Source organism: Ctenopharyngodon idella, chromosome 1 (genome assembly GCF_019924925.1).
Source record: "Ctenopharyngodon idella isolate HZGC_01 chromosome 1, HZGC01, whole genome shotgun sequence".
NCBI lineage: Eukaryota > Metazoa > Chordata > Actinopteri > Cypriniformes > Xenocyprididae > Ctenopharyngodon > Ctenopharyngodon idella.
Genome location: NC_067220.1, coordinates 37,278,750 through 37,305,245, shown reverse-complemented (window position 1 = coordinate 37,305,245; position 26,496 = coordinate 37,278,750). Strand labels below are relative to the sequence as shown.

Below are 26,496 nucleotides of genomic sequence, written 5' to 3'. Positions count from 1 at the left end.
TTTTTTACTTTAAGCCTCACCAAAAACATCCAAATGAATTTTCAGAAATTGAAAATGTTCACTTTTTTTTTTTTTTTTACAAGTCTTTTAGCAAGACGTTTTTTTCTTTTATTACAATCTCCAGGCAGATTTCTTTTTACTTTAATATCAGAAATTTAAAAAGCATTTGAAAATATTTTCATCATAAAAGAGGTTTTTGAATTGCATGCATTTTTATGGGGGAAAAACTCCTTAATGAATATAATTATGTGGGGTTTTTTTCCCACCATTTTTTTCATTTATTACAATCTCAACAGCAAGACACTTTTTACTTTAAGCCCAACAAAAATATATTTATTTTTTCCCCCAGAAATGATCATAACAGAGGTTTTTGCATTTAATGTTTTGTAATGGAAAAGAGCATCTATTTAGAAACTCCAATGTCCTTAATGAACATAATCGTGGGTATTTGTTCACCATTTTTTTTTTTAAAAATTTTAGTCTTTTAACAAGACTATAATTCTCATTATTACAATATCTGAGCCCCACAAAAATATCAAAATAAAATTTCAGAAATTGAAAATATGTTCATAATAAAATAGGTTTTTGAATTGCATTTTAATGAATTTCTATGAAAACAAATAGCATCTGTCTAGAAACCACAATGTGCTTAATGAATATACTTATGGGTCCGACTCCTAGAGGTATAGTGTTCAATTAGGGAACAGCCTAAAGACTGATGACCTTTTCGTGCTTGGTGCTCCTGCCTGACCTTCTAGTGTAACTGGACCTCAGAAGCCAAGCCAGTCCAACATTACCTGATCCACAGCTGTAGTGACACGACAAAACGCTGCTGCACACCTGCTCAGGTGTCACTTTGTGCTCAAGAGAAGGTGTGGCAGAGAGAGAGAGAGAGAGAGAGAAGAATAAGATATGAAGTCACTCAGAAGGACAGGTCTCTAACTCTCTAGTTAGTCACCTTCAAATTAGCCCCTTCATTTCTCAATTTCTCCAAAGCTAATTTCACAGGCGGTCACTTGGAATTGGAGTCACTTGGAATATTTCATTCTTCATTCTTTCTAACAAGGATTAAACAGACAGAGGGCCTTGGATTCCCATTCACAACGTCACTTTTTCACTGTCGTCTCTCATTTGCCTCATTCATCCAAGATGAGAGGATGAGAGCAGAGTCATGGCTTCTTATTCCCAGACCACAGGAGAGACGGAGCGGCCGGTTTCAGAGGGAGGAAGCAGAGAGGAGAGGGTAAGGAAGCATGACGAGCAGTATTTCATGTCCGAGTGTTTGCTGGTGTCCTTGTGTTTCAGACACTTTTAAATTATATCAAGGTTGACAAGGTGGGTCTATCACATCAGCTGCCTCATACTCTCTGGTGTCACTCTAGCCATCATGCTCTTTTTTTGTCATTACACCATGAATACACTTGTGTGTACAACTTAATTGTACTTGCAAGTGTATTCATGGTGTAAAGCTTTCAACAATTTTTTTTTGGTCCGGTAGAATTAAAAAATATATTATTATTAATATTATTATTATTATATTTAAATTAAAAAACTAAAAGATCTAAAGGTGTTTTTTTTTTCTTGTAACAACAAAATGGCTTCCTGCAGGTTACTTACACTAAACATTTTTTTTGTTGGACATTTATTACTAATATTTCAAAACAAAACAGCCTCACTGCTTATTTTTATAATATGCTAAAAAAAATTCTTTTATTACAATCTCCGAACACCTAGACATTTTATAGTCTCTTATGCTCAGCAAGGCTGCATTTATTTGTACAATAAAATCTTAAATATTATTACATTTTAAAATAACTGTTTTCTACTTGAATATATTTTAAAATATAATTTATTCCTGTGATCAAAGCTAAATTTTCAGCATCCTTCAGAAATCATTCTAATATGATGATTTGATGCTCAAGAAACATTTCTGATTATTATCAATGTTGAAAACGGTTGTGTTGCCTCATATTTTTGTGGAAACAATGACACGATACCATTCAAAAGTTTGGGATAGGTATTTTAAACTAAAAAGAAAAAAAAATCAACAAGGACTAAAGAAATGTATAAAGTTTTCTGTTTCCAAAAAAAAAAATGCTGTTTATTGAACTATCTATTCATCCAAAAAGAAAAAGGAAAAAAAAAGTATCATGGCCTTTAAAAAATATTAAGCAGCAAAACTGTTTTCAACATTAATAATAAGAAGAACCTTTTTAATAATTGAGCACCAAAATCAGCATATTAGAGTGATTTCTGAAGGATCATGTAACACTGAAGACTGGAGTAATGATGCTGAAAATTCAGCTTTGCATCACAGGAATAAATTACATTTTAAAATATACCAAAATATAAAATAGTTATTTTCAATTGTAATAATATTTCACTGTTTTTACTATATTTTTAAATCACATAAATGCAGCCTTAGTGAGCATTAGCGACTTCTTTCAAAAACATAAAAAAAAATTTTTTTAAAAAAAGTGTTTTTTTTTTGTCAGTCTTCTCACCAACTGTCTCAGGATCTGGTCGAGGATGGCACTGAATCTGGAGCTCTTGAGCTGGTTTCTGTCACAGAAGAGGACCTTCCCATTGTCGAGACCCCCACCACTTTCAACGTGAGCTCCTTCAGCAGTCAAAACAGCCATTCGATTCACTTCTATGACCCGGGCTCGCAGGATCCCCACGTCCCTGTTGAGTTGCCTACTGTGGCGTCAGCTCCACTACCTGTGTATAAAGTGCATAACATTCAGATCCCACCCAGCCCAGGTGTGCCCATCATAAAGGTCCAGCCCTTCTTGGATGGTAAGTAAGCTTCTCGCTTTGTTGGTGTGTCACATTGTGTAAGTCAAATTGGAATGGCTTCGGTGTCTGGTTTACATGGCCACCTCAGCTACTCGAGGTGTTAAAAGTGATCTAATCAGTCTTACTCAGCTGGCAGCAGTGGCCTTTAGCAGACTGATTTTATCCACTCATCTCTCTCTCTCTCTCTTTCAGGAGAGCACCTGTCAAACTTGAAATCTTTGTGTTGGCCGTATGTGTCTCGCAGATTCCTGGCTCTGCTTATCATCTTGGGCTTGCTTATAGCTTTGATTCTGTGTCTAGGAATAGGTTTGGGAGGTGAGAGTATTTTTTTTTTTTATAATTAAGGGACAAAATTTTCCCCAACATAAGATTTTTTTAATGTTTTTGAAAGAAGTATCTTATGCTCACCAAGGCTGCATTTATTTGATCAAAAATACAGTAAAAACAGTAATATTGTGAAATGTTATTACAGTTTAAAATAACTGTTTTCTATTTGCATATATTTTAAAATGTGATTTATTTCTGTGATGCAAAGCTGAATTTTCAGCATCATTACTCCAGTCTTCAGTGTCACATGATCCTTCAGAAATCATTCTAATATGCTGATTTGCTGCTCAAGATTTTTTTTTTTTAAATCAATGTTCACCTTTACAACTGTCATAAATTACCTTCAAAACTTCGGGGTATTTTTTTCCGTAAAGTAATGACAAACTACATTTATTCAGCAAGGATGCATTAAATTGATCAAAAGCGACAGTAAAAACATTTATAATTTTACAAAAGATTTCTATTTCAAATAAATTATGTTCTTTTGAACTTTCTATTCATCAAAAAATCCTGAAAAAAAAAAGTATCACAGTTTCCACAAGAATATTAAGCAGCACAACTGTTTTCAACATTGATAATAATAAGAAATGTTTCTTGAGCAGCATATTAGAATGATTTCTGAAGTAATAATGCTGAAAATTAGCTTTGCATAGGAATAAGTTACTTTTTAAAATATTTTCAAATAGAAAGCAGTTATTTTAAATTGTATATAGTACATAGTCAATAGAAGTTAAAGGAAATTCTCCACCATGACTTGAAAGTGTGTGTGTGAAGGTGAGTTAGTGTCTTCCTTACTAATGAAACTCATCTTGAGCAGTGGGAACTGTAAATGTTTAATGAGCTCCACCTATGGCAATAGGTCACTGCTAACAGATGGTTGTTTTAAGTTCTCTTAGAAAGGAGTGTGTGTTTGTATCTGTGACCATCATGCATTTTGAAAGCAGTCTCTTTTTCTCTAGTGGGTCTGGAGAGTTGCTCAGGAAAGTTTCACTGCATGTCGTCAGTTCGGTGTATCAGCAGAAAAGCTGTGTGTGACGGAGTTGAGGACTGTGGAAATGGAGAAGATGAACTCAACTGTGGTGGGTTGAGCCTGTCTGACTCTTCCTGACTTTAAGCACAAAATCAAAATTCACCCTATGTATTGTTTTGATACACATTAATGGTGTTATTGTGAATGATTCATGCTATTCCAAAGAACAAAAATCAATCAACTTTCCACACCAGTTTTGTCATCAGCCCATCTATAAGCAGATCTTACAAAATCATTAAAACTGGACCCCAGAATGTGAAGTGTGCATGTCTTAACTGAGTCACATCTCTCTCTCTGTCTCAGTGCGTGTGAGTGGCAGAAGCTCTGTGCTGCAGGTGTTCAGCTGGGGCTCATGGGGGACTGTGTGCTCTGAAGGCTGGGATTCTCAGCTGGGCTCCTTAGCCTGCAGACAACTGGGATACAACAGGTACAAAGAGAATTTCAATGAATCCTTCTAATTAAATTGTGTCGGGGCTCTTGTATTTCTGCTGTAATGACAAAGTTGCTTGTTTTCAAACTTTATTTACAGAAACTTGTCAATAGATTAAATTGAACTAAAACAACTATAACTATAACTATTTATTTAAAATAAATTAAATTTGACAAAAAATTATTTAAATTCCTATTTAATGAAGTTAAAATTCCATGCATTTAAATTTCGTTTCAAGAGCTCAATGTTCTTCAGGGTTTCCATTCTTTTTGACCAAAGAATTTATGTGACTTTTCTCATTTTTTGTGATTTACTGGATAAGGATTAAGGATAAGGATTTTTTAAAAATATTTTTACTCAGAATTTCCATCCAATAAAATATTTCATAGCTTGGATAACTATAAACTATATATTTATTATATATTTACATAAATTATATTCATTAAAAAATTCCATGGCATCTTTCTGATTTTTAAGTTTACAATTTTTATTAATTACCAGGTGTAGAAATCACACTTTTAAAATTGTAAAAATGTATATATCCAGGTTTTCCAAGACCATGGAAACTCTTGGTTCTTAAAATTAAAAAAAGGAAATACCTTGATCTAAAACTTGCTTTGTTCTATATTTTTAATTATTTTAAGTCATCTGTAACATTTTACAATAAGGTTTCATTTGTTAACATTAGTTAGCTACATTAGTTAATATGAACTAACAATGAACAATACGTCTACAGCATTTATTATTCTTATTTGATGTTCATTTCAACATTTAATAATACATTTTTAAAATCAAAAGTTGTAAATTATTTGTTAACATTAGTTGATGCACTGTAAACTAACATGAGCAAACAATGAACTCTATTTCTATTAACTAACATTAACAAAGATTAATGAATGTTGTAAGAAATACATTGCTCATTGTTAGTTCATGTTAGTTAATTCATTAACTAATGTTAACAAATGAGACCTTATTATAAAGTGTTACCAAGTCATCTTGTAGTCTCCTTCGAAGTTTGCTAAGGCCCCCTAGTGGGCATCGAGTAATAGGGAATAACTTTTCATTCTGTGTTTTTAATTGTGCCAATTACAGTAACAGCCATCAGTGTCTTACTCAGTGGGACAGTTGTGAAAGATCGGGACAGTAATCTTAGTAACATTTCATGTCTTGGGTTTGCTAATATTTTCTTCATTTCTGTTAACTAACAACCATCATTATCATCTCCCATGTCGGCTATTATGGACAATTCATTTTCCATAGCAAAGCAGGGATTTCCCCTTTTTAAACAGAAATATGGTGATACCTTCTGTGTTTGTGTGTGTGTGTGTTTTCTTTCTTGTGTGGGTGTCTATGAATAATAACGTGCCTCTGTTCCCGGTGGCCTCATTACCTGCATAGTTAATCCAATTAAAATCAGTCTGCCATTAAATGAAAGAAGAAAAAAAAAACATCACTGCAAACGCTGTTTCACCTCAACTAGGTCAAGATGTTACATTTAACACCTACAGTCTCCTGTCTATATTTTAATTTTAGAGGTCTGTTCTTTTTGTTTGGCATCACTGTCTTTATTATGCATCTTGGCTCATGAATTTAGTAGCTGTTTTGGCCAAAAATAATGATTGATTACAGTCCCTCAGGCCATGTCTCCGTAGTAAGCGAGCTAATCAGCATCAGCTAAAGTCAGCTGATTTAATTTTTTCAGAAGTAACATCTTATGAATGAAAGTAAATAAGTATGAAATTGAGAGGAAAAGAGAGATAGCACTTTTTTCTAAGGGTATTTCAGTGAGTTTATATCCACCTTATTTTTCAGGTCTCAGATAGGAACTTTGTGCTGGCCCAGATTGGGCCTACATCTGCCACGCGTGGTATGATGATCTGGGCCACATGTGGCGTGGAATGATGGCACTTAGGCGGATCGCTCCTGTTTGTCAGATCTGAGCCAAATCTTTATATCTTATTTATAGAATCATCTTAGCATTAACAAGCCTGTTAACAAGCAGAATCACTAAAGGAAAGAAGAGAACAGAAAAAAGAGACAAACAGAAACACAAGAGCTATAACTGACTTCAGTCACAGCCTTAGATGAAATCAACTGAAGATAAAAGAAGACATTAAATCTCTCCAGATCTCAGCAGAGGAGGATTAAACAACTCCCCAAACAGCATTACAGCTTCACATATTACTAACCAGATTGACTTTATTTCTATCATTCATCTACAGAAGTTTAATGCTCATGTTTGTTTCAGTTGAAGTCACCATAATGGTGATTGGTGTTTCCATTAGTTGGGCTCTTAACTTGTATGTTTGTTTTCTCTTGCTGCTGTGACAGTGTGTTTGCCAAGCACATTTGCAGTAACAAAACAAAGCTGAAATAAGATCAGATGATGATTTTGTCAGAATCACTGATGTCATTTGAGTGTAGTAATTTTGTTGTGTTATTAATACATCAAAATTTTGAACGGTTTTACTGCAACATGACATCACACTGTTTTGCAGAAATCAGAAGTTTGAAGATAAAAATCATGAGCAGAAAACAATAGACTACAATGACAAACACAGAAATAAGCAATCAGCATATGAATCTCAAAAATGGTGACAGCAAAATATTCAGACAATCAGATCAAACCTGGATATATCACATAAAGCTACTAAAAGACAGAACAAAAACCACAGCAAAGATTAAAAGCAAATAGCTAGCTTTGTTCAGTTACAAGATTTCAACGACGGTCGGTTTTGTTTCGTTAAGAAATTTCAGTTTTTGATCCTTTGCGAGATTTAAATTACAGTTGGTTTTGTTCCTTTACAAGATTTCAATGACATTCGGTTTTCGTTGTCAGTCAGTCAAATTTTCATTTGTTCAGTTACAAGAGCTCAATACAGTATGTTTTGTTCTTTTTACTAGATTTCAGTTAAGGTCGGCTTTGCTGGGTTACGAAATTTCAATGACGGTTGGTTTTGTTCCATTCTAAGATTTCAATGACAGTCAATTTTGTTTCTTTACAAGATTTAAATAATGGCCGTTTTTTTCCATTACAAGATTTCATTGCCACTTGGCTTTGTTTCCTAACAAGATTTTAATGACGATCATCTTTGTTACTTAACGAGATTTTAATGACAGTTGGTTTTGTTTGGTTACGAGATCTCAATGACGGTAGGTTTTCAGTGTCAGTCGGTTTTGTTCTGTTCTAAGATTTCAAACACAGACGGTTTTGTTTCTTTGTTCTTTTACAAAATTTCAAAGACAGTCAGTTTTGTTACGAGATTTCAGTAACGGTCGATTTTGTTCTGTTGCAAGATCTCAATGACGGTCGGTTTTGTTAGGTCATGAGATTTCAATCATGGTCGGTTTTGCTGGGTTATGAGATTTCAGTGACGGTCGATTTTTGATCCTTTATGAGATTTCAATAATGGCTGTTTTTTTCCATTATGAGAATTCAATGCCACTCGGTTTTGTTCCCTAAAGAGATTTTAATGACAGTTGATTTTGTTCCTTTGCAAAATTTTAAAGATGGTCGGTTTTGTTCTTTTACAAGATTTTGAGATTTTGAGTGAAACAAATTTTCATTTGTTCAGATATGATTTTAATGATTATCAGTTTTCAATGACGGTCAGTTTTGTTCCTTTGCGAGATTTAAATAATGAAGATTTCAATGTCACTTGGTTTTGTTCTCTAATAAGATTTTAACAACAGTCGTCTTTGTTCCTTAACAAGATTTTAATGATGGTCAGTTTTGTTCCGTTACGAGTTTTCAATGACGGTCTGTTTTGTTCCTTTTTTTTTCTGTGAGATTTCAAAGACAGACGCTTTTGTTACGTTACGAAATTTCAATGATGGTCGGTTTTGTTCCATTACGAGTTTTCAATAACAGTCAGTTTTATTTAGTTATGAGATTTCAATGACGGCCGGTTTTGTTTAGTTAGGAGATCTCAATGACGGTCGGTTTTGTTTAGTTACGAGATCTCAATGACGGTCAGTTTTTGCTGGTTTATGAGATTTCAACATAATAAACAGATCAACTCTGAACATTAGAAAACAAGCTACTAAAAAGTCACATAAAAACAGCAAAAAATAAAATAGTGAGAATAAAGGAAATTACTATTCAGCTCATAATTTATTCATGCAGCAATGCATGATGGGAGCCATGGATGAATTTTGATTGGTGGCACCCAGAATGCACTGCAACATGCTTTTTGATGGTCACCACTGTTGAGATTCACAGGCTGATTCTGGATGTCTTTGTCTCTAAATGACTGCTATAATCAATAATGTAAATTTAACTCAGAGATTGGAATCTAAATGAGTTTGGTGATTCAGGTCAAATAATTTTGTGAAAACATAACTAACACCACTTGATCATCTCTTCTCTTTGCTTGTCTTACTATTATAACTCAGCTACAACAAAATCTAATATTGAAAAGTCAAGGGTCAACGGCCCAACTAACGCAAACCCTGATCTCTTTGATGGTGACTTAAAAATTGTGATTTTCTGCTTTGGTGATTCTGCTTGTTAACATCAGGTATCTTCAATAATGGTCAGTCATCACCCAATTAATCACTTAATTATCTCATTAACTTTAACACTGGAGTTTTTGCTGTGTGGGTGGAATAAACATATGGCAGGACTTTTACTCTCTAACCCCTGGACTTCACACCTCTGGGTTTTGCTGAGTTATGAGATTTCAATAATGGATGTTTTTTTTTTTTTTGGTTATGAGATTTCAATGACAGTCCATTTTGTCCCTTCACAAGATTTCAATAACGGACATTTTTTTCCATTACGAGATTTCAAAACCACTTCGGTTTTGTTCCCTAACACGATTTGAATGAAGATCAGCTTTGTTCCTCATCAAGATTTTAATTACAGTTGGTTTTGTTCTGTTACAAGATTTCTATGATGGTGGGTTTTGTTCAGTTACGAGATTTTGGAGATGGGTGGTTTTGTTCAGTCACGTGATCTCAATGATGGTAAGTTTTGTTCCTTTACGAGATTTCATTAAAATTCAACTGTCATTAAAATCTTGTAAAAGAACAAAACATACTGCATACAGTCACATTTAGTCGGTTACATGATTTCTGTGATGCCCGGTTTTGTTCATTTACGAGATCGCAATGATGGTCAGTTTTGTTCCATTACGAGATTTCAATGATGGTCGGTTTTATTCGGTTATGAGATTTCTGTGACAGCCAGTTTTGTTCAGTTATGAGATTTCAATACAGTATGTTTTGTTCTTTTACGAGATCTTAATAACGGTTGGTTTTGTTCCGTTACGAGTTTTCAATGACTGTCAGTTTTATTCAGTTATGAGATTTCAGAGACGGACGGTTTTGTTCAGTCACGTGATCTCAATGACGGTAAGTTTTATTCCTTTATGATATTTCAATGACAGTCAGTTTTCGTTGTCAGTCACATTTATTCAGTTACGAGATTTCAATAACTGTCAGTTTTGTTCCTTTCCGAGATTTCAAAACAGTATGTTTTGTTCTTTTACAAGATTTTAATGACAGTTGGTTTTGTTCTGTTACGAGTTTTCAATGACAGTCGGGTTTATTCGGTTACAAGATCTCAGTGACGGTTGGATTTGTCCCTTTACGAGATTTAAATGACAGTTGGTTTTTGTTATCTGTCATTTTCGTTCAATTGCAAGACTTCAATACAGTGTATGTTCTTTTATGAGATTTTAACGACAGCTGGGTTTGTTCTGTTACAAAATTTCAATGATGGTCAGTTTTGTTCAGTTACAAGATTTCAACGACTGTCGGTTTTATTTGGTTACGAGATTTCGGAGATGGGCGGTTTTGTTCAGTCACATGATCTCAATGATGGTAACTTTTATTCCTTTACGAGATTTCAATGACAGTCGGTTTTCGCTGTCAGTCAGTTTTATTTGGTTATGTGATTTCTGTGATCTCAATAACGGTCAGTTTTGTACAGTAATGAGAACTCAAAACAGTACGTTTTGTACTTTACGAGATTTTAATGGCAGTTGGTTTTGTTCCGTTACAAGTTTTCAATGACAATCGGTTTTATTCGGTTAAAAGATCTCAATGAGGATCAGTTTTGTTTCTTTACACGATCTCAATGACAGTCGGTTTTGTTCAGTTTGGAGATTTCAAAACAATATTTGTTTTTTTTTTTTAAAGAGATTTTAATGACAGTTGGTTTTATTCCATTAAAAAATTTCAGAGATGGACGGTTTTGTTCAGTCACGTGATCTCAATGACGGTAAGTTTTATTCCTTTATGAGATTTCAATGAAGTCAGTTTTCGTTGTCAGTCACATTTAGTCGCTTACAAGATTTCTGTGACGGCCGGTTTTGTTCAGTTACGAGATCTCAATTATGGTCAGTTTTGTTCCTTTACGAGATTTTAATACAATATGTTTTATTCAGTTACGAGATATCAGTGACGGTCAGTTTTGTTCATTTACAAGATCTCAATGGTGATCGGTTTTGCTCCTTTACGAGATTTTAATGACAGTCAGTTTTTGTTGTCAGTCAGTTTTGTTCAGTTACGAGATTTCAATACAGTATTTGTTCTTTTACAAGATTTTAATGACAGTTAGTTTTGTACCTTTACTAGATTTCAATGATGGTCAGTTTTATTTGGTTACAAGATCTCAATGACGGTCGGTTTTGTTCAGTTATGAGATTTCAATACAGTATTTTTTTTTATGAGATTTTAATGAGAGTTGGTTTTGTTCTGTTACAAGATATCAATGATGGACAGTTTTGTTCAGTTACGAGATCTCAATAAAGTATGTTGTGTTCTTTTACAAGATTTTAATGAAAGTTGGTTTTGTTCGTTTATGAGTTTTCAATGACGGGCGGTTTTGTTCGGTTACGAGATCTCAATGAGGGTCAGCTTTGTTTTTTTACAAGATTTCAATACAGTATGTTTTGTTCTTTTACAAGATTTTAATAACAGTTGGTTTTGTTCTGTTAAGATTTTTTTAATGATTGTCAGTTTTATTCAGTTATGAGATTTCAGAGATGGATGGTTTTGTTCACGTGATCTCAATGACGGTAAGTTTTATTCCTTTATGAGATTTCAATGACAGTCAGTTTTCTTTGTCAGTCAAATTTATTCAGTTACGAGATTTCAATGACGGTCAATTTTATTCGGTTACGAGATTTCGGAGTTGGCCGGTTTTCTTCTGTTACAAAATCTCAATAACTGTCAGTTTTGTTCCTTTCCGAGATTTCAAAACAGTATGTTTTGTTCTGTTACGAGTTTTTACAGTTTTGATAGTCGGTTTTATTTGGTTACAAGATCTCAATGACGGTCAGATTTGTTTCTTTACAAGATTTCAATGACAGACAGTTTTTGTTATCAGTCAGTTTTGTTCAGTTACAAGATTTCAATACAGTATGTCCTTTTATGAGATTTTTATGACAGTTGGTTTTGTTACGTTACAAAAATTCAATGATGGTCGGCTTTGTTCAGTTACAAGATTTCAATGACTGTCAATTTTATTCGGTTACGAGATTTCGGATATGGGTGGATTTGTTCAGTTACGTGATCTCAATGATGGTAAGTTTTGTTCCTTTACAAGATTTCAATGACAATCGGTTTTCGTTGTCAGTCAGTTTTATTCAGTTATGAGATTTCTGTGACAGCCGAGATCTCAATGACGGTCAGTTTTGTTCAGTAATGAGAATTCAATACAGTATGTTTTGCACTTTACGAGATTTTAATGACAGTTGGTTTTGTTTCTTTATGAGTTTTCAATGACGGTCGGTTTTATTCGGTTACAAGATCTCAGTGATGATTGGTTTTGTTCCTTTACAAGATCTCAATGATGGTCGGTTTTGTTCAGTTTTGAAATTTCAATACAGTATTTGTTTTTTTATGAAATCTCAATACAGTATGTTTTGTTCTTTTATGAGATTTTAATGACAGTCGGTTTTGTTCTGTTACAAGTTTTCAGTGACTGTCGGTTTTATTCAGTTACGAGATTTCGGAGACGGACGGTTTTGTTCAGTCACGTGATCTCAATGAAGGTAAGTTTTATTTCTTTATGAGATTTCAATGACAGTCAGTTTTCGTTGTCAGTCACATTTAGTTGGTTACGTGATTTCTGTGATGGCCAGTTTTCTCAATGATGGTCAGTTTTGTTCCATTACGAGATTTCAATACAATATGTTTTATTCAGGTATGAGATATCAGTGATGGTCAGTTTTGTTCGTTTACAGGATCTCAACGGTGATCGGTTTTGCTCCTTTACGAGATTTTAATGACTGTCGGTTTTCGTTGTCAGTCAGCTTTGTTCAGTTATGAGATTTCAATACAGTATTTGTTCCGTTACGAGTTTTCAATGACGGTCAGTTTTATTCAGTTGCGAGATTTCTGTGATGGCCGGTCTTGTTTAGTTACAAAATCTCAATGACAGTCAGTTTTGTTTTGAGATTTCAGTACAGTATATTATGTTCTTTTACAAGATTTTAATAACGGTTGGTTTTGTTCCGTTATGTGTTTTCAATGACTCTCGGTTTTAGTCAGTTATGAAATTTCGGAGACGGATGGTTTTGTTTAGTCACGTGATCTCAATGACGGTAAGTTTTATTCCTTCATGAGATTTCAATGACAGTCAGTTTTCGTTGTTTGTCACATTTAGTCAGTTACGAGATATCAATGACGGTCAGTTTTGTTAGTTTACAAGATCTCAATGGTGATCGGTTTTGCTCCTTTACGAGATTTCAATGACAGTCGGTTTTCGTTGTCCGTCAGTTTTGTTCAGTTATGAGATTTCAATACAGTATTTGTTCTTTTACGAGATTTTAATGACAGTTGGTTTTGTTCCGTTACGAGTTTTCAATGACGGTCAGTTTTATTAGGTTAGAAGATTTCAATGACGGTCGGATTTGTTCCTTTAGGAGATTTCAATGACGGTCGGTTTTATTCGGTTACGAGATTTCAATACAGCATTTGTTTGTTTTTATGAGATTTTAATGACAGTTGGTTTTATGTTACGAGATTTCAATGATGGACGGTTTTGTCCAGTTACAAGATTTCAGTGACGGTCGGTTTTATTCAGTTACGAGATTTCTGTGACGGCCGGTCTTGTTCAGTTACGAGATCTCAATGACGATCAGTTTTGTTCCTTTACGAGGTTTCAATACAGTATGTTTTGTTCTTTTACAAGGTTTTAATGACAGATGTTTTGTTCCGTTATGAGTTTTCAATACAATATGTTTTATTCAGGTACGAGATATCAATGACGGTCAGTTTTGTTCGTTTACAGGATCTCAATGGCGATCGGTTTTGCTCCTTTACGAGATTTTAATGACTGTCGGTTTTTGTTGTCAGTCAGTTTTGTTCAGTTATGAGATTTCAATACAGTATTTGTTCTTTTACAAGATTTTAATGACAGTTGGTTTTGTTCCGTTACGAGATTTCAATGATGGACGGTTTTGTTCCGTTACGAGATCTCAATGACGGTCGGTATTATTCAGTTATGAGATTTCAATACAGTATGTTTTGTTATTTTACAAGGTTTTAATGACAGTTGGTTTTGTTCCATTACGTGTTTCAATGACAGTCGGTTTTATTCGGTTACAAGATTTCAATGACGGTCGTTTTTTTGGGTTACAAGATTTCAATGATGGTCGGATTTGTTCCTTTACGAGATTTCAATGGCAGTCAGTTTTCGTTGTCAATCAGTTTTATTCGGTTACGAGATTTCTGTGATGGCCGGTTTTGTTCAGTTACAAGATCTCAGTGAGGGTCGGATTTGCTCCTTTACGAGATTTCAATTAAAATTGTTTTTTGCTGTCAGTTAGTTTTGCTCAATTACAAGATTTCACTACAGTAATTGTTCTTTTATGAAATTTTAATGACAGTTGGTTTTGTTCAGTCACGTGATGTCAACGACGGTAAGTTTTGTTCCTTTACGAGATTTTAATGACAGACGGTTTTCATTGTCAGTCAGTTTTATTCCTTTAATGAGATTTCAATGACAGTCGATTTTCGTTGTCAGTCAGTTTTATTTGGTTACAAGATTTCAATACAGTATTTGTTCTTTTATGAGATTTTAATGACAGTCAGTTTTGTTCTGTTACGAGATTTCTGTGATGGCCGGTTTTATTCAGTTATGAGATCTCAGTGATGGTCAGTTTTGTTCCTTTACGAGATTTTAATACAATATGTTTTATTCAGTTACGAGATATCAATGACGGTCAGTTTTGTTCGTTTACAGGATCTCAATGGTGATCGGTTTTGCTCCTTTATGAGATTTTAATGACTGTCGGTTTTTGTTGTCAGTCAGTTTTGTTCAGTTATGATATTTCAATACCGTATTTGTTCTTTTACAAGATTTTAATGACAGTTGGTTTTGTTCCGTTACGAGTTTCAATAACGGTCGGTTTTATTCAGTTACAAGATTTCAATGACGGTCGGTTTTATTTGGTTACAAGATTTCAATGACGGTCGGTTTTATTCGGTTACAAGATCTCAATGATGGTCGGATTTGTTACTTTACGAGATTTCAATTAAAGTTGGTTTTCGTTGTCAGTTAGTTTTATTCGGTTACGAGATTTCTTTTAGAAGGTTTTAATGACAGTTGGTTTTGTTCTGTTACGAGTTTCAATGACGGTCGGTTTTATTCGGTTACAAGATCTCAATGATGGTCAGATTTGTTCCTTTACAAGATTTCAATGACAGTCGGTTTTCGTTGTCAGTCTGTTTTATTCGGTTACGAGATTTCTGTGACGGGCGGTTTTGTTCAGTTACAAGATCTCAGTGAGGGTCGGATTTGTTCCTTTACGAGATTTCAATTAAAGTTGGTTTTCGTTGTCAATTAGTTTTTGTTCAATTACAAGATTTCAATACAATATTTGTTCTTTTATCACATTTTAATGACAGTTGGTTTTGTTCAGTCACGTGATCTCAATGACGATAAGTTTTGTTCCTTTACGAAATTTCAATGACAGACGGTTTTCGTTGTCAGTCAGTTTTATTCCTTTACAAGATTTCAATGACAGTCGATTTTCGTTGTCAGCCAGTTTTATTCGGTTACGAGATTTCTATACAGTATTTGTTCTTTTATGAGATTTTAATGACAGTCAGTTTTGTTCTGTTACAAGATTTCAATGATGGTCAGCTTTGTTCTATTACGAGATTTCAATGATGGTTTTATTCGGTTACGAGATTTTGGAGACGGCCTGATTTGTTCAGTTACGTGATCTCAATGACGGTAAGATTTATTCCTTTATGAGTTTTTAATGACAGTCAGTTTTCCTTGTCAGTCAGTTTTATTTGGTTACGAGATTTCTGTGATGGCCGGTTTTGTTCAGTTACAAGATCTCAATGAAGGTAAGTTTTGTTCCTTTACGAGATTTCAATGACGGTTGGTTTTATTCAGTTAGAAGATTTCAATGACGGTCGGTTTTATTTGTTTACAAGATCTCAAAGACGGTCGTTTTGTTCCTTTCCGAGATTTCAATTACAGTCGGTTTTCGTTGTCAGTCAGTTTTGTTCAGTTGCGAGATTTCAATACAGTATTAATTTTTTTATGAGATTTTAATGACAGTTGGTTTTGTTACGAGATTTCAATGATGGTCTGTTTTGTTCTGTTACGAGATTTCAGTACAGTATGTTTTGTTCAGTTACAAGATTTCAATGACTGACAGTTTATTAATTAGTTTTGTTCAGTTACAAGATTTCAATACAGTATTTGTTCTTTTATGACAGTTGTTTTTTTTCTGTTATAAAATTTCAATGATGGTTGGTTTTATTTCAGAGATGGGTGGTTTTGTTCAGTCACGTGATCTCAATGATGGTCAGTTTTGTTCCTTTACGAGATTTCAATGACAGTCAGTTTTCTTTGTCAGTCAGTTTTATTCGGTTATGAGATTACTGTGATGTCTGAGATCTCAATGACGGTCAGTTTTGTTCGGTAATGAGAATTCAATACAGTATGTTTTGTACTTTACGAGATTTTAATGACAGTTGGTTTTGTTCCGTTATGAGTTTTCAATGACGGTCAGTTGTATTTGGTTACAAGATCTCAGTGATGATTGGTTTTGTTCCTTTATGAGATTTCAATACAGTATGTTTTGTTCTTTTAGGAGATTTTAATTCAGTTTTATTCAGTTACAAGATTTCGGAGATGGACGGTTTTGTTCAGTCACGTGATCTCAATAACGGTAAGTTTTATTCCTTTATGAGATTTCAATGAAGTCAGTTTTCGTTGTCAGTCACATTTAGTCGGTTACGTGATTTCTGTGATGGCCGGTTTTGTTCAGTTACGAGATCTCAATGATGGTCAGTTTTGTTCGGTTATGAGATTTCAATACAGTATGTTTTGTTCTTTTAGAAGGTTTTAATGACAGTTGGTTTTGTTCCGTTATGAGTTTCAATAACGATCGGTTTTATTCAGTTACAAGATTTCAATGACGGTTGGTTTTATTCGGTTAGAAGATTTCAATGACGGTCAGTTTTATTCGGTTACAAGATCTCAAAGACGGTCGTTTTGTTCCTTTACGAGATTTCAATTACAGTCGGTTTTATTTGTTTACAAGATCTCAAAGACGGTCGTTTTGTTCCTTTACGAGATTTCAATTACAGTCGGTTTTCGTTGTCAGTCAGTTTTGTTCAGTTATGAGATTTCAATACAGTATTAATTTTTTTATGAGATTTTAATGACAGTTGGTTTTGTTTTGTTACGAGATTTCAATGATGGTCTGTTTTGTTCTGTTACGAGATTTCAGTACAGTATGTTTTGTTCAGTTACAAGATTTCAATGACAGACGGTTTATCAATCAGTTTTGTTCAGTTACAAGATTTCAATACAGTATTTGTTCTTTTATGACAGTTGATTTTGTTCTGTTATAAAATTTCAATGATGGGTGGTTTTGTTCAGTCACATGATCTCAATGATGGTAAGTTTTATTCCTTTACGAGATTTCAATGATAGTCAGTTTTCTTTGTCAGTCAGTTTTATTCGGTTGTGAGATTACTGTGATGCCTGAGATCTCAACGACGGTCAGTTTTGTTCGGTAATGAGTTTTCAATGACGGTCAGTTTTATTTGGTTACAAGATCTCAGTGATGATTGGTTTTGTTCCTTTATGAGATTTCAATACAGTATGTTTTGTTCTTTTAGAAGATTTTAATTCAGTTTTATTCAGTTACAAGATTTCGGAGATGGACGGTTTTGTTCAGTCACGTGATCTCAATAACGGTAAGTTTTATTCCTTTATGAGATTTCAATGAAGTCAGTTTTCGTTGTCAGTCACATTTAGTCGGTTACATGATTTCTGTGATGGCCGGTTTTGTTCAGTTACGAGATCTCAATGATGGTCAGTTTTGTTCCTTTACGAGATTTCAATACAGTATATTTTGTTCTTTTACAAGGTTTTAATGACAGTTGGTTTTGTTCCGTTACGATTTTTCAATGACGGTCGGTTTTATTCGGTTACAAGATTTCAATGACGGTCGGTTTCCATCACGTGTAATCTATTAAAAAAACCTTTTTCAACATGTGAATGTGCCATCAACAATTCACCCTTTGCTGGGAGTTGGATTGACAGGCGATCTTACCAATCATAATGCCCAATGTGCCATTTTGTCCGACAAATTAACCAAACTGTAGAGTTAGTAGATTGATGTTAGTGGACTTGTAACTGAGACCAGCTAGTGAGAACTGTGCAGGTAAACTTGCACTAGAGACTGCGGTCTTTGGTGTTCTTGTTAGTAGGCCCGCCTCCCATGCCAGTGGGTTCGAGCGCTCTTGGAGCGGTTCAGACTGCACAGGTTACAGAAATACATTTAAAACATGATGTGTATTGAAATCTTTCTGTGGTTAGAAATATTTTGTAACAATATAAAATTAATAATTTTATTCAGTAAGGATGTGTTAAACTGATAAGTGATAGTAAAGGCTTATATTGTTAGAAAAGATTTCTGTTTTTAATAAATTCTGTTCTTTTTAACCTTTCATTCATCAATGAATCCTGAAAAAAATGATCACAGGTTCCAAAAAATATTAAGCTGTTTCCAACACTAATAATAAAACAGCTTTGCATCACAGAAATAAATAATATTTTAAAGTATATTAAAATAGAAAACCATTATTTTAAATTGTAATAATACTTCACAATATTACTGTTTTTCTGTATTTTTGATCTAGTAAATGCAGGCGTTATGAGCATATGAGACGTTTTTCAAAAGCATTAAAAAATAGTGCTTCCATGTAAGTTGTAAGAACTAAATAAAGTAATATATAGTTTGTGATGTGAAACTAACTAACTAACTGCATGGCATGTGATGTAATGTAGGGATTATTTTTGCCCCAGGGTTACACCCCTTATTTTCTGGGGTTTATTTTAACCCTTTATTCAGTACAGTTTATGGTGACTGTACTGGGGCGTTGGGCAGTATGTGATGTACTGTATGGACTATTTTACACCAGGGTGACACCCTTTATACAGTACAGCTTATTGCAACTGTACTGGGGCATTAGGACCCACTCAAGCCACAAGTTGATCAGACCCACTGGCTTCTCTAACACCACTTCTTGCAGCTACCCAGTCTACTAGTAGGATTCCCATCCAGATATAGACTGGGTTCAACCCAGCTTAGCTTCAGTGAATGTGCAGGTGAAAGCTTCAGGTTGACCGCTGCAAGGCTTTTCAAACATCTTTCCAACCATAGACCCTCGTAGAAATATAAATCTCAACAATGGTGACATGCTTCATGCTGCAATGCATTCTACAGGCACAGCTCTGCACAGTTTTGTTCCAACCCTAATCAAACACACCTGATCTAGCTAGTCAAGGTATTCGGGATTACTAGAAACTTCCAAGCAGGTGTGAGTTGGAGCTGGTTGGAGCTAAACTCTGCAGGGCTATGGCCCTCCAGGAACTGAGTTTGAACTGAGTTAGCACTGGCTTTGTGTCTTTCAGCATAAACTGAATGAGAGGGAACTCAGTGCACCAGCTTTAATATATGAGAGCACTATTCAAACCTTTCCACTATTCAAAATTTTTCCAATTGTGTCATTTTTTGTGTTCAAGTATTATCCAATCCATTCCAAATAACTTCTTAATAACTAGAGCAATTGCTCTTTTGTTCTCCTCTCTCTATGATTGTAGCTATGTGAGCTCTACTGCCATTCCCATCTCCTCCATTGAAGCAGTATTTCAGAATAATCTAGTGGCTCTTAATATCAACCAAACAGCCCTTCAAGACACCTTCAAGATCCACAACTCTTCATACATTAGGTAAACCTTCTTTTATACACATGTGGGAATATTTGTGGGAATAATTTAGGATTTAAAAAACGTGTCTATATATGCGGCTTTACCAGAAATCATATATTCCTCCTGCATGCAACAAGGAGTGAGCAGTGATGTCTGATTCATGAACATACTCTTATGAACCGGTTCTTTTAGTGATTCAGTCAAAAAGATTTGCAACAGTTTTGAACTGGCTTTTGTAAGGGTATGTTTACATGACAATGATATACTAAAAACTGAAAAGTTTTTCTTTCTTATTTTTGAAAAGTTTTGCATACAGATGAGAATGCTGTCAAAACGATCCCCGTCCACACAAATCTGTGAAAATGATTAAAAACGCTGTAATATGCTGCCAGTCCAGTAGTTGGCGATGTCACTTTGTAAAGAGAAACTACGCGCATACAGACTGAACATGTCACTGTTTTCACAAATTCATGTTTTTGTAGTTTACACAGAGATGATAACAGTGTCATTTTCAAAAACTTGCAAAAGTTTTCAAAAGTTTGTTTTCAGTACTCCAAAACTGCGTTGTTGTGTAAATGAACAGCCAAAATGCATAAAAAGTTTTCAGTTTTTAGTTGAAAACAGTGTTGTCTAAACGGACCCTTTTTCCTTAATGTCTGATTTTAAATGAACGTGATATTATGATGTAGCCTTTATTTTAGCTTCATGAGACTAACATCAGATTGGTTGTATACATGACAACGTGTATTTAAGATAGATATATTCACTGCAGAATTTTTTTTAATAAATTAAAATAGTATTTTACAGCAACATTCAAATATTTAAAAAACACTTTTGTTTGTGTTTTAACACAATTTGGTCCAAATGTAAGGTTGAATGCAGTGTTGGGGGTAACACATTCCCAGCTAACAGAATTTTGTTATAAGAATGTTCTCCAAATATTCAGTGGTAGTTCAGGGAATGTAAAAAATGTCCAGTTTTCTTGACGTTAGAGGAATGTGTTTTAAATGTATGATGTTCCTCAAGCGTTCTTTCAACTTAATTTTGATTTAAAATTCAACATTATAGGAATGTTGATTAACATAAAAATGTTCAGTTTCCTTAATGTTAATATAATGCTATTTAAAGGTTAGTATGATGTTCCTGAAACATTCTTTCAATCATTCAAACACCTGCTGTGGACAAGCACTGAAAGAAAGAGAAATAAAAACACAAACTACAACTTTCTTCAGCCACAGCCTTATGAACTGACGATAAAAGACATGAAATCTCTAAAGATCTGATTAAACAACCCCACAAACAGCATTACCAGCTTCACTTATGACTGATGTTGATATCTTATTGAAAATGTTTTGTTTGAAGTCACCATCATGGAAATCAGCATTTGCTTTAGTTGAGCTTTTGACCCTTGTTGAGTTATTTCTTTATCAGCAATTGCAAGTGCTTTTGGAAAACATTTTTATGTTGATAACGCACGTCAGTATGTCTGTTTTAATAACAATTAAATAGCTGCATTAAAATGGTTTAAACAGTTTTTTTTTCTGTAATTGTTTACTGAAGGTAGTGAAAAGTACAAATTCAACCAATGTGAAAATAATCATTTGTAAATCCATTGTTTTTTAAGCACTGAAGATTGAGTTCTGTGAGTGTGTAAACTAAACTATCATTGTTAACTTCTTGTTTAAAACACATTTTATGTCAGTCATACAATCACAGACATCAACATTCAGCATACAAAACACAACAATGGTGACATGCTTCATGCCAGCATACAAAACACATTCATGGCTCCCAGCATACATTGAGGCATGAATAAATTATGCAGCTGAATTATTTTTTTTTATTGTCACCATTGTTGAGGTTTGTATGATGAGTGCTGATGTCTAAGTGTGTTGTTTTTAACTTTTAAATAGGTTTGCAAACATAAATTACTTAAATTACTTGTGTTACAAATGATTTATTTTCTCATAACATTTCAATTCCAAAATTAAGCAAAACTACAAAAAAAGAAGTCATTTCAACCACTTTAATGCTGTCATTTGAATTTTAAAACAGACATGTTGATGGAAAAAAAGCAGTCATTTGCTTATTTAGACATGTTGATTTGTTTTATCAAGGCAGAAGCACTTTCTATAAACATCTGCAATTTCTGATAAAGAAACAACTCAACAAAAGTCAAGGCTCAAGAGCTCAACTAAAGCAAACATTCATCTCCATGATGGTGACCTCAAACGAAACATTTAAACCTCTGTTAATTCTCAATAAGAAGTTCTGTAAGCGTGTGACAGAAATAAAGTCAGTCTGGGTAGCGTTTCCCAAAAGCATTGTAAACCTAAGATGATCGTTGATCGTAGCTCCATTGCTACAAATGGAGCTACGATCAACTTAGGCTTACGATGCTTTTGGGAAATGCTGCCCAGGTTAGTAATAAGTGAAGCTGGTAATGCTGTTTGTGGAGTTGTTTAATCAGATCTTGAGAAATTTAATGTAGTTTGTGTTTTTATTTCTCTTTCTTTTAGTGCTTGTTCACTGCACATCTTATGGGAGAAGTATCCAGTCAAGGTGCTCTATTTTCTAGGTAGGGCAGGGGTTTTCAAACATGTCCTGGTGGACCCCCAGCCTTGCAGGTCTTGCTGTCTCTACCAATGAACTGATGAGTTGTGTTAGATGTGTCAGGTGTGTTAGATGAGGGAGACATACAAAATGTGCCGGGTTGGGGGTCCTTCAGGACAGGTTTGAAACCCCTGGTCAAGGGTTTGTAATAGTCTATCAAAGAACACTTTAGGATGACCATGGCACTCTTTCAAAGCCTTTCCTTTAAGGCTTTTTAATTTGAAAGAGTGCCATGGTCATCCTAAAGTTTTCTTTGATTGTAATGCATTACTTTTAAAAGTAATTTTCCCCAACACTGGTGGAATGATGCAAACTTTCTTTTTTAAATTTGACTTTTTCCCTTTCAAACAAGCAAAAATATTCTTACAAAACAGAGGCTATGATTTTCAACTTAAAAAAGTAATCAATGGCTAATCATTTTAAGCCCTACTTTTGGAGCCCTGTGTTCATTATGATAATAATATGGTTGCTCTTTACATTACAAATGAGCATTTCAGTCACTCTTTTTCTCAGGTCTCAATCAAATAGACTTAAGCCTGAGGAAGAAGTATTTAGGCCAAAGACTGTCAAATAAGATTAGTCCAGTGACGGATGCATTACATGGCAGATTGCTCAATACTGACTCCAGACAATCTGAAGTGTCTCTGTAGATACTGATGTTCAGGAGTGTCTTTGGTATCTGATACAGCAGTCAGGTCTGTGTTTGTGAGATATCTTACCTGGTCGGCCTTATTCTTGGCAGCTGAGATGAGGTTTTACGCAGAAAAAGAACTCCATGCTGCAATAAAATAAGAGAGTTGAGACAGTTCGATATGACATAAGTCGATTTGCTTTTTAGAATAAAAAAATGGAGGCAAATGAAACTTGTATGTGTAGTTCAGACCAGAGGTCGCATCCCAGCTAACAGAATTTTGTTATAAGAATGTTCTCTAAATATTCACTGTTGGTTCTGGGAATGTAAAAAATGTCCAGTTTTCTTGACGTTACAGGAACGTTTTTATAAGGTATAATGTTCTTCAAATGTTCTTTCAACTTAATTTTGATCTAAAATTCAACAATCTAGGAATGTTGATTTGTAACATTCCAAGAACATAAAATGTCCAGTTTCCTTAATGTTAGTATAATGTTATTTGAAGGTTAGTATGATGTTCCTGAAACATTCTTTCAATCATTCAAACACCTACTGTGAACAAACACTGAAAGAAAGAGAAATAAAAACACAAACTAACTTTCTTCAGCCACAGCCTTAGATGAACTGGTGATAAAAGACATTAAATCTCTCAAGATCTGATTAAACAACTCCACAAACAGCATTACCAGCCTCACTTATTACTAACCAGACTGACTTTATTTCTGTCACACGTCTACAGAAGTTTAGATGTTTCGTTTGAGGTCACCATCATGGAGGTTGGTGTTTTCTTTAGTTGAGCTTTTGAAAACATTTCTGCACTGATGAAGCAGATCAGCATGTCTGCATTAAAGTGGTTTAAACAACTTTTTTTTTTTGTTGTAGTTTTCTCTACTTTTTGTTTTGAAATGTTATGAGAAAAGGAAATAATAAACTCAAAAATGTGATTGAGATCTTTTTTTAACACTGAATTGATTTACGTTGTATTGTCAAAATTCATACAAACCTCAACAATGGTGACAATAAAAAAAAAAATCAACTGCACAAAACACCAGTGATTGCTGATAAAGAACCAACTCAACAAAAGTCAAGGGTCAAAAGCTTAACTAAAGCAACCACCAACCTCCATGATGGTGACCTCAAACGAAACCTAAACTTCTGTTAATTCTCAATATGAACTTCTGTAGACGTGTGACAGAAATAAAGTCAGTTTGGTTAGTAATAAGTGAAGCTGGTAATGCTGTTTGTGGAGTTGTTTAATCAGATCTTGAGAGATTTAATGTCTTTTATCGTCAGTTCATCCAAGGCTGTGGCTGAAGAAAGTTAGTTTGTGTTTTTATTTCTCTTTCTTTCAGTGTTTGTTCACAGCAGGTGTTTGAATGATTGAAAGAATGTTTCAGGAACATCATACTAACCTTTACATAACATTCTACTAACATTAAGGAAACTGGACATTTTCATGTTCTTGGAATGTTACAAATCAACGTTCCTACAATGTTGAATTTTAAATCAAAATTAAGTTGAAAGAACGTTTGAAGAACATTATACCTTATAAAAACGTTCCTGTAACGTCAAGAAAACTGGACGTTTTTAATTTTCCCAGAACCAACACTGAATATTTAGAGAACGTTCTTATAACAAAATTCTGTTATCTGGGGTACAACTTACCGAAATTCATATAATGTCTCATGTAATCACTTAATCGTTAGAAACATAATTGTGTTATAAATTTAGTATTAAAACTTAAAAAAAAAATTGGATTGCATTAAAACTGGTTGCTTGTATGTGCGTAATCAAACGCATTAAGGACCCTCTCCACCAACTGGACAGGGGTGGGAATACACCATTGAAATGACGGACGGCCTTCAGATTTTTCCGTCACTGCTAAAAAAAATTCAGTCAATGACAGAAAAGTTTCCGTTAATGTGACATCTGGTTTAGACAGAGAGAAATAAACACAAAATATCAATGCCACTAAAAGTGTATTTTCTATTATTCCAGAAAGACTCACTGCAGTTCTGGTGTAGTGACTGCTGTCAAATGTATAGGTGAGTGGCTGATATTAATCATAAAAAGAAATGAGTGTAATTGTTGCACAGTTTAAGTAAATCATACTTGTTTGAGACCCTCATAAACGTTAAGATTGTCTTTATCTTGGCAATATTGTGTATATGACAATAATTTGTCAGTAATCAGTTAGAAACCACCCAGAAAGCTCTAGCAATGCTTTAACAACCACCTAGAAAACCCCAGCAAACAAACAGCTGTACCGTATGTGTAGTAAAAACACTCACAGCCACTTACCCAGCTAACAAAATTTTCTTATAAGAACGTTCTCCAAATATTCAGTGCTGGTTCTGGGAACGTGAAAAATGTCCAGTTTTCTTGAAATTAGAGGAAATGTATGATGTTCCTCAAACGTTCTTTCAACTTCATTTTGATTTAAAATTCAACATTATAGGAATGTCACATTCACATTCCAAGAACATAAAAATGTCCAGTTTCCTTAATGTTAGTAGAATGTTGTTTAAAGGTTAGTATGATGTTCCTGAAACATTCTTTCAATCATTCAAACACCTGCTGTGAACAAACACTGAAAGAAAGAGAAATAAAAACACAAACTAACTTTCTTCAGCCACAGCCTTGGATGAACTGAAGATAAAAGACATGAAATCTCTCAAGATCTGATTAAAGAACTGATTTATCACAAATAGCATTACTAGCTTCACTTATTACTAAACAGACTGATTTCTTTATCAGCAAATGCAGGTGCTTATGGGAAATGTTTCTGCGTTGATAAAGCAGGTCAATGTGTCTGTTTTAGTAACAGACAAATAACAGTACAGTTTTTTCTGTAATTGCCGATTTAAGGAATTGAAGCATTATTGAAATGCATGAAACTCAATCAATGTGAAAAAGATCATTACTACAATCGTGTTTCAGAAGCTGAATGTTGAAGCCTGTGAGTGTGTAAAGAGCCCAACTAAAGCAAATGCTGATCTCCATGGTGGTGACCTCAAACGAAACATTTTCAATAAGATATCAACATCTAAACCTCTGTTAATTCTCAATAAGAGCTTCTGTAGACGTGTGACAGAAATAAAGTCAGTCTGGTTAGTAATAAGTGAAGCTGGTAATGCTGTTTGTGGAGTTGTTTAATCAGATCTTCAGAGATTTAATGTCTTTTATCTTCAGTTCATCTAAGGCTGTAGCTGAAGAAAGTCGTAGTTTGTGTTGTTATTTCATCATACATTTAAAACACATTCCTTTAACGTCAAGACATTTTTTACGTTCCCAGAACCACCACTGAATATTTGGAGAACGTTCTTATAACAAAATTTTGTTAGCTGGGTAGCAACCTCATTTCAGCATCGGCAACATCCTAACATTGTGTCAGTGACTTTGGCATGTGCAAACATTTTTTTTCTTCAGAAAATCCACAAATCTAGTTTGTGTGTTATTGTGTG

General features: G+C 34.3%; 1 protein-coding gene across 1 annotated transcript in view; it reads left to right on the top strand.

Annotated features, from left to right (window-relative positions):
* Positions 1–26,496, top strand: part of LOC127521514 (transmembrane protease serine 3) — a 31,367-nt gene continuing 4,871 nt past the window's right edge. The window contains exons 1-7 of the mRNA XM_051910820.1: positions 1–1,243; positions 2,496–2,799; positions 2,992–3,114; positions 4,086–4,205; positions 4,460–4,583; positions 19,681–19,809; positions 25,031–25,077. Of these exons, the coding sequence (XP_051766780.1) occupies positions 1,172–1,243; positions 2,496–2,799; positions 2,992–3,114; positions 4,086–4,205; positions 4,460–4,583; positions 19,681–19,809; positions 25,031–25,077 (919 nt within the window). The 5' untranslated portion in view covers positions 1–1,171. The remainder of the gene's footprint in view (positions 1,244–2,495; positions 2,800–2,991; positions 3,115–4,085; positions 4,206–4,459; positions 4,584–19,680; positions 19,810–25,030; positions 25,078–26,496) is intronic.